Below are 9179 nucleotides of genomic sequence, written 5' to 3'. Positions count from 1 at the left end.
TTCTACTAGTCCTAGGCTTCATTTTGGTATAAAGAACGTGAAATTTGGTTGAAAAACGAAGGAGAAAACAAGGTTTGAAAATTACCCAGTTTTCCGGCGCCGTCGCCGGCGCCGGAGGTTCGCCGGAGAAGAAAGGAGAATATTCCGTTAAGTCTAACGGAATATTCCTAACGGCAGTGACAGAATCCGGTTAGATTTGACGGAATATTCCGTCAGTTAACGGAATATTCCTGACGGCGTCAACTGACGCCGTCAGTGTGCAGTGCACGTGGGCCGCGCGTGGGGGCGCGTAGGTCCGTGGCTGTTCAGGCGCGTGGGGGCGCGTGCGTGGTCCAAAAATTTTTCTAAAAATATGGGTGTGATCCTGAGGTTGTGTAGATCACATTGGTATATTCATTTGTCCAATTTGAGCAATGAATGAGAAGTTATTACGAGAAGTTGCTTAGGTGCTTTTAAATTAATGTTTTCGTAACTTTGTCGCGTATAGGTGATTCGTTTTCCGAAGACGAGCGTACGCACTCGAGGCAGGGGGGCTACGACCCTTCTAATTATCAGTGAGTGGGCTTTTGTTTTCCGTATATACCTATATACATATTAATTCCCAGAAATTAAATAGAAAAGGTTATGTGTTTTATGCCATGCATTATATGAATGTTGTTTACGCATCATTGCATGTATTATTTGTGACATACATACATATATACATGTGTATTTGGTGCTGTGGATGCACAGGTAAGTGCCAGGTAAGCGGTATTCAGGTGGTTATGCATTCCTGTTTATTATGCAATAGTAGTTGAAATGTTTAGAGAGCTCATATCTGCACCCCCGGTGTTAGTGCTCCCGCCCAGAGAGGGGCAGAGTCCTTCACGTGTATGTTCACCAGCACCACACGCTCGCCTTGGATCCAAGTTAGGTGCAAGCCTTGTCGTGCAGACCACATTAGGTGGCTCCGACTCGTAGGTGACCCGCGATTATTCGCACAGTCTTCACGTGATCGTAGCACTAGAGCGTATATATTACACCCAGTCTTGTCGTACAGACCACGTTAGGTGGCTCCGACTTGTGTGCAGATTCAGATGTTGAGTTGAGATTGGAGCTCTATAGGCAGCGGTACATGTCACGTTAGGTGACTCCCGGCTGCCAGATTTTTATGTTATCGATGTGAATTATGCTTGAGCATTTATATTTGATTATGAGATTCTGTTGTGGCATAATGTGAGCATGAATGGCATATCATGGAGCATGATTGACATATCTATACATACGTATATATGTTCATTTTCTGGGAAGTATACAGGTTTTACGGCGAGGGGTTAGAATGTATTTTGCTAAAGAGTTTTCAAAGAACTTTGTTTTTGCCCACTCACGCTTTTGTTTTTGCGCCCCTCCAGGTTCTAGTGGTCTAGCAAGTTCGGTGGTTTATCCCAGAGGGCGTCCCGGCAATTTCTGACAGACACTCACCATTGTAGGGTCACCTTCGGGTGTACATATGTCGTATCTTTTCCTTTTGGACTGTTGTAGACTTGCTCTGAATTGTGTCTCACATACACTAGTACTTTGTATGTTATTAGGTTTTTAACTATTCGTACTTTTATATTACCTTCTCATTAGCTTCCGCACGCGCACATGGTTACGTCACCTTCGCGTGACGGCCAGCACGCCCTGATCTCGGTCGGGGTGTGTCAAATTTACTATCCCAAATAGAAATTATAATGAATGTAAATATTAATACTCATCCACATAACATATATTAATTAATTAAATTAAATATAAAGTCCACAAAATCTTATTTAAACTAAAAGTAAAATAAAAAAAACAAAAAAAAAAACCCAACCCTCATCAACTTCAATCCTCCCTTGCCCGCAACACATCAAACTTCCACTACCAACTCTACTTTGAAAAGCCCATCCACATAAATCCGTTGCTTCTCATCCGTTTCATCAACATCCCAATGAACCTACATTAATGCCAATAACAATAAATTAGTAACTTAAAAAATATTACGTTTTAACAAAAATAATTGTTCATTATTTACTACAAACTTACCAATAACTTTCCCAGCATGGACTTCTTCAACTCCTCAGAGACCTTTTTCCAAGACTCAAACTCGGCAAAACAATCCCTTCGTACAAAATTCCCAATGTCATACCTAAATTCAGCGTACGCCTCAGCCATATTTTTGCCTTCAAAGTATGGCACTTGCTTTCCTCAATACCTCTTTGATCACACTACAAGTTTCTTTTTGCCAGAACTTTCTCCAAAATAGGCCATTCTTTTTTAAACAATTTTTTTTTGAAAACTGGGGTTCTGAAACTGTGTTTATATAACACTAGGACACCTTTGTGTGACGAACCCATTCGTCGTGCAAATCTCCATTTTCGTTACACAAAATGCGTCATAAATGCGCAATAAATGGGAAAGTTTGAACGCATTATGACCGTGCTTTGCACGACAAACATATGATATTCGTCGTGCAAAGCTGTCTTATGTGACAAAAGTAGCGTCGCACAATATATTGCTCGATGAATGAAATAATTGTAATTATAAAGTTTACGTAAGCATAGATATCTATGTTTAAATAAACTTTATAATTACAAACAAATATTCAAAAAATATTTAATACCTTAAATATTTATTCTAAAAATAATTAATACTTTAAATATTTATTCTATAAATAATTAATACCTGAAATATTATTTTATAAATAATTAATGCCTTAATCCAGACAATTATTTTCAGCATAAGTATGATATTCATTGAAGATTGAAAACACATATCAACTGAGGATAGGGTGCTTACATTAGGTCTCAATAAAAAAAACCCAACAAGAATTGAAACCTAATTAAAGTCCAAATACATAAGTTATAAAAAAATAATAATAATAAAAAATAAAAAAACCTTAAATTTAAATATTGTCATACAAAATATAAATTTAAAACTACTATTTGGATGGTCCTGGTCCATTTTTGAAGACTTCATAACACCACTGATTGTAATCTCCCTCCAAAGCATCATCCATCAACTTCATCAATTGTTCGTTCGTATCATCATCAATAGTATACTTACATTGTTACACATATATGCAAATAATTAATTCCAACATATAACTAAAATTTTCACAAACTTAATTATTGATCCATCAACAATATACTTACTAATAGTTTATCCATCACAGTCCTCTTCACATTCCCGGGCACATCTTCCCAAGAACGCCACTCGACAATGGGACAATTATTCCCCATGGCTACAGCAATCGTATGCGCAAACTCTAAATGTTCCCTCAAATCATGCGGGTTGGCGTCACGCACTCTTATCCTTGTTTTTATCCGCCATCCCAGCACGAGAATAAGGAGAACATAATTGTGAAGAAGAAGGACAGCAGAAGCACATATTTATAGGAAGGTTAGGACCTTTGCGCGACGAAGGCTTTGTCACACAAACATTTGTATTAAATGCGGTATTGATTCCTCTAATTCACATGCAGTAAATGGTTAAAACTAATAAGACGCGACGAATCATTGGTCGCGCAAATGCCGCCTTTTCGTCACGTAAGTTTTTCACGCCAAACAAAATTATCCTGCGTTTTCTTGCTGACTTTACGCAACACCAACGAGTATTCGTCGTGCTAAGTATTCTTGCATGACGAATATCTTTGTCACGCAATTTTTTTTCCCTATCTTTTCTATTTTGCGCGACAAAATTTTTTTTCCGTCTCACAAGTACGTCTTGTACGACAAAATATTGTTCGTCGCGCAAGCTATTTTTCTACTAGTGTAATGTTTGGCTTATGAATTTAAGTGCTTGTGATGCTCTTGAAACAGAATTAATCAAATTATGCCAATTTATAAATAAATAATCATGGTATGATTGAGAATCTCAATGATGAGTATGAGCAGGGATGATGAAGATAATCGAAAGTAATTAACACCTCTATTGATTACTACTATATCATATTAACAATACGTTAATATATATAGTTATAAGAAAGCGCAAAAAGGAACTTGTAGCTGTTAAGAGTACTTATTCATACACCCAATGTCCTTGTTAAGTTTGAATCCCACCTCCCTTAATGTCGCTCAATTTAGAAGATTAAAAAACGCATAGATTGGACAATTGGAACATATATATACAAATGAACGAAAATAATAGGGTTTTGGTTCTCTTGAATCTCTTCCGTTAATTTAAGAAACATGCAACAACAAGAGCATCAAAAAAGCAAAAACTGTTCCACATCACAATAATATGATACATACACACACACACACACACATTAGAATTTGCATGCATGTGATGTGAATTTAGATGGATGCATGCACTAAAGAATTTGTCATATACACATATATACGTACACTGTGCACATGCGTGCAGTTTCTATATATTTATATCATATACATATATATCATATGTGCCAAATTTTAATTAGATTGGCCCCTACTACTTATATGGATATCCGATTGAAAGATTAACAAAATAACAAACTAGTATGTTTGTTTTTCTGTTTGAAGTATTATATTCTTTAAATAATAGAAACAAAAAGAAACTCGTCACCAAATTTGAATTTACTGCTCTCAGCAGCCTTGAGGAGGAGAGAGGAGGACCGGAGGACCGGAGGAGGCATCTGATGCACGTGGAATGGCGGCTATACCGGCATACTGCTACAGTAGAATCTGCCTCCTCCGCTGGCAGCCCATCGCTGTCGACGCCCAACATTTTCACCCCAAAACAGTCCGCTTGGTTGGCTGACGCTTATTACCCTCCAAAATACGTACACCCACTCTCCTTTCTACGGGTTGTGGGGCCCCTCTTGTCCCTTTTCTCCTAGACCACCCCACGACTCTCCGTTTTCCCTTCGTCAGCTTCCCCCTTCCTCCGTGGGTCCCACCCTCCCTCCTAACACGGGCCGCCACTCAAAACTCCCGCCTCCACCCCCTATATAAAGCCCTCCAAACCTACTCCTCAGTCTCACTGCACCAAACACACTCCTCTCTCTCTCCTCTTCCCCTCACTGCCTTCTCCTCTCTGTTTATATCCAACACGCAACAAAAGTAGCTTCATTTCAAATTAACTTACAGCCTCGCCACTCCCAAATCCAATCTTCAAATGGCTGTCGACTCCTCACTCTCTCCCCTCGGCCCACCGGCCTGCGACAAGGACGCCAAAGCGTTACAGTTCATTGAAGAAACTACCCGGAACGCCGACGCCGTGCAAGAGCGGGTGCTGTCCGAGATACTAGCTCGAAACGCCCAGACAGAGTACCTTAAACGCTTCAAACTCGGCGGCGCCACCGACCGCAAAACTTTCAAGTCCAAACTCCCCGTGATTACCTACGAGGATCTCCAGCCCGAAATCCAACGCATCGCCAATGGTGATCGCTCCCCCATATTGTCAGCTCATCCCATCTCAGAATTCCTCACCAGGTAATTGATTAACTAAATCACAAACTAATCACTCACCCCTATTAATTTTGTTCACAAAATTATTTGAATTAAATTCATTTTGTTGACTTTTTTTTTATGGAAAATTACAGTTCTGGGACTTCAGCTGGAGAGAGGAAGCTGATGCCAACAATTCAGGAAGAATTGGATCGTCGCCAATTATTATACAGCCTTCTCATGCCCGTCATGAACCTGTAAGTATTTTAAAAATAGTTATTTGATTAAAATACGCGTTTAAATTTGTTTAATTATTTAATTAAAATATCATTTTCTAATAAACTTTTAATTTTTTTAATGGAACAGTTGCGTGCCCGGTCTGGACAAAGGAAAGGGCCTATACTTTCTGTTCGTAAAGTCCGAAACAAAGACGCCGGGCGGGCTTTTGGCCCGACCCGTTCTCACCAGCTACTACAAAAGCGAGCACTTCAAGACGCGCCCGTACGACCCGTACAACGTGTACACGAGTCCCAATGAGGCAATCCTTTGCCCGGACTCCTTCCAAAGCATGTACGCCCAAATGCTCTGCGGCCTTCTCGAGCGCGAAAAAGTCCTCCGCCTCGGCGCCGTTTTCGCGTCCGGTCTCCTCCGCGCAATACGGTTCCTGCAGCTTAACTGGCAACAGCTGGCGGAAGACATTCGGACCGGGACTCTCAGCTCTAAAATAACTGACTCGGATTTGAAATCCTGCATAGGCAGGATCTTAAAACCCGACCCGGAGTTGGCGGATTTCATGTCCAAACAGTGCGGAAACGAAAATTGGGATGGGATTTTGACCCGGATATGGCCAAACACGAAATATCTGGATGTGATAGTGACGGGCGCGATGGCGCAGTACATTCCGACGTTGGATTACTACAGCGGCGGATTGCCGATGGCATGTACGATGTACGCATCGTCGGAGTGTTATTTCGGACTCAACCTCAACCCGATGTGCAAGCCTTCTGAAGTTTCCTACACGATAATGCCAAACATGGCCTATTTTGAGTTCCTTCCCTACGAGCCAAACTCGGTGAGTGGCGGCGGCGACTCGGGAACCAGACTCGTTGACCTCGTCAACGTCGAGGTCGGAAGAGAGTACGAGCTGGTGATCACCACCTATGCCGGGCTTCACCGGTACAGAGTCGGCGACATCCTCCGAGTCACCGGGTTCCACAACTCGGCCCCGCAGTTCCACTTCGTGAGGAGGAAGAACGTTTTGCTCAGTATTGACTCGGACAAGACCGACGAGGCAGAGTTGCAACTCGCCGTCGACAACGCCTCCAAGCGCCTCCAGAAATTCAGCGCTAGCGTGGTGGAGTACACAAGCTACGCCGACACGACGACAATCCCGGGGCACTATGTGATCTACTGGGAACTTCTCGTGAAGGACTCGGCGAACTCGGAGGGCGAGTCGTTCAACTCGACGATGGGCCAATGCTGCCTGGCAATGGAGGAATCGCTTAACTCGGTGTACCGGCAAGGTCGAGTGGCGGACAACTCGATCGGGCCGCTGGAGATACGCGTGGTGAAGAGTGGCACATTCGAGGAGTTAATGGACTACGCGATCTCAAGAGGCGCGTCGATTAACCAGTACAAGGTGCCGCGGTGTGTGAATTTTACCCCAATCATGGAGTTACTAGACTCCAGGGTAATTTCCAAGCATTTCAGCCCATCTTTACCACACTGGACGCCTGAAAGGAAGATGCGATAAATAATAAGTCAACGAGGTGGTGACCGTTAGTCTTCTATATAAATTTCTTTTCTTTTTTTAGTTTGGGATAATTTATGGGTTAGGACTTTTTATTTTATTTTTTTTGATAAACGGAGAAAAAATTGTAAGCGGCTTTTTTGTGATGGGGTTCAATTCGCAATTGAGTTGTACAAAGAATGTAAATGAATGGTTGCTTTCATAGTCAGCGGCTTTTTGATCATCGTCCATTCAATGAATGACATGACATAATTGCAAAGCTACCCAACTTATCCTCCTTTTCTTGCCAACATAGAAGTCCATAGCAAAAAAGGTAAAAGGGTGTTTGATGGGTTTGGTACTTCGGTTCAAGAAAACACAAGGATTAAGACAATTATCAGGATCCATTAATCACCGTTTCCTTTTTACATTTCAGTTTTTTATTTTTTGTAATAAACGGAAGAAAGAATGTGGAAGAGACGTTCAAAAATTAAAGAATGAATGACTGTAAAAGAAATATATATTGAATGATGAACAACATTAACACACTCTATTCATCTCACCCATAGTGTCAAAAACTATTCAACAATTGAAAGAGTACGTGAGATGTACAATTAGGTGTGTGAAAGTCATCAGCCTTGAATGTAACATTTTCTAGTAAGCCAAATACTTGTCATGATGCCACCGTGCCAACTTCGCTTCGCTTGTACAATACAAAATTTGTATTTTTTGGATTTTGTATGAAGAAGAGTGTCAAGTATGATTAATTTTTTTCAAAAGCACTAATTCATATCTCAAATTTTAAAATCTTAATCAATGTGATCGCATTGTATTAGTTTAGTTTACAATTTTGTCGAATTATGAATTATTATTTATTTACAAACAATAACCAACTAATATGTAATGTTTCGTATTAGTTAATATTAAAATGTTAAGATAACATAGTTTTTAAATTATTTGAATGCCTAAACCCTAAACCCATTGAAATAATTATGACGTTCCTATGTTCTCATTTCCATTGCTGCATAATTACTGAGCACCGAGGTTTCAATTATTTATGTACAGCTTTATATCTTTTTACATTCTCTGCACCGACAAGATAAAAAGTTACCGATGGTGACCCAAAAGCAGCTACGTACTTTTACCAACGCCGATCCTTGGTCGAATTCGGTTGGCAAATTATGAACAAACACGCATCATATGTAAAACATGCAACTTCATCTTTACGCAATTTTCTCTTATTAGTTGAAATTCTCTTAAAATGTAAATTGCGTCACATTTTGATTAAGAAGTCTATATGATGAAGATTTTTTTACGCAAGAACCATTTCTATTGATTTCAAATATCAGAAATCAAAATGAAGAGTTATACTAATCTCGAGAACTATTTTGATTAAAAAGCATATATAAAACATTCAACTTCATCATTATACAATTTTCTCCTGTAAGTTGAAAGTTCTATCAAAAAGTAACTTGCATCACATGTTTTTTTTTTTTTTTTACGGAAGACCAGTAATGCTACCCAATGACTATGTACAAAGAATGGATAAAAATAATTAAGACCCACAATTGGGGAGACACGAGTCCATTTGACTTTGGTAAGCACTAGTGATCTCCGATTCTATCTATTTGTATCAAATTCAAATGAAATTATCAACATAATTATACTACTAGTTGACCCGTTTTAATTTGCTACCTTAAACCCTAAGAGCTTAGCCACAAGAATCTTATCAACACAATCGTTCAAAATTAGAACAAAGGAAGCAAACGAGATAATATAAAAAGCATTGAAAGTATAATTTAGATAAAAAGGTATGATGAATTGTCAACGACCGATTTATGTTGTTTGCTGGTAAGTGGCAAATTAATCACTAACTTTACCAACGTTTGACAAAGTAGGCCTCCTCAAGGGAGTGTAAATCTCAAATCGGAGAGTTAAAGCCTAGCATAAACAATCGGGTTAGATCCATGTTCTAATACAATAGGATTAGAGTAGACTATCCATGCGTTGGACCCAACAACCATACTGCATGCTCCAAAATGTAACTAAAATATAGAGTAAAGGAGAAATTAGGTTCA

At 39.7% G+C, this 9179-nt stretch overlaps 1 protein-coding gene across 1 annotated transcript; it reads left to right on the top strand.

Moving 5' to 3' along the window:
- The first annotated feature begins 4968 nt into the window (after positions 1–4968).
- LOC137725833 (probable indole-3-acetic acid-amido synthetase GH3.1) lies at positions 4969–7330 on the top strand. Its single transcript, XM_068464636.1, has 3 exons — positions 4969–5417; positions 5528–5629; positions 5739–7330. The coding sequence occupies exons 1-3, from the start codon at positions 5101–5103 to the stop codon at positions 7123–7125; spliced, it is 1806 nt and encodes a 601-aa protein (XP_068320737.1). The 5' UTR covers positions 4969–5100; the 3' UTR covers positions 7126–7330.
- The last annotated feature ends 1849 nt before the right edge of the window (positions 7331–9179 follow it).

The sequence above is a fragment of the Pyrus communis genome, chromosome 2 (assembly GCF_963583255.1).
Source record: "Pyrus communis chromosome 2, drPyrComm1.1, whole genome shotgun sequence".
NCBI classification, from domain to species: Eukaryota; Viridiplantae; Streptophyta; class Magnoliopsida; order Rosales; family Rosaceae; genus Pyrus; species Pyrus communis.
The sequence above is the reverse complement of the archived record's forward strand: the minus strand, read 5'-3'. Positions and strand labels throughout refer to the sequence as shown.

What these genes read in the sequence shown, in the direction of transcription:
- LOC137725833 (XM_068464636.1), top strand. Translation starts at nt 5,101, where the DNA reads ATGGCTGTCGACTCCTCACTCTCTCCCCTCGGCCCACCGGCCTGCGAC. An exon ending in ATCTCAGAATTCCTCACCAG is followed by an intron (nt 5,418 to 5,527) that starts GTAATTGATTAA and finishes GGAAAATTACAG; the next exon opens with TTCTGGGACTTCAGCTGGAG. An exon ending in CTCATGCCCGTCATGAACCT is followed by an intron (nt 5,630 to 5,738) that starts GTAAGTATTTTA and finishes TTAATGGAACAG; the next exon opens with TTGCGTGCCCGGTCTGGACA.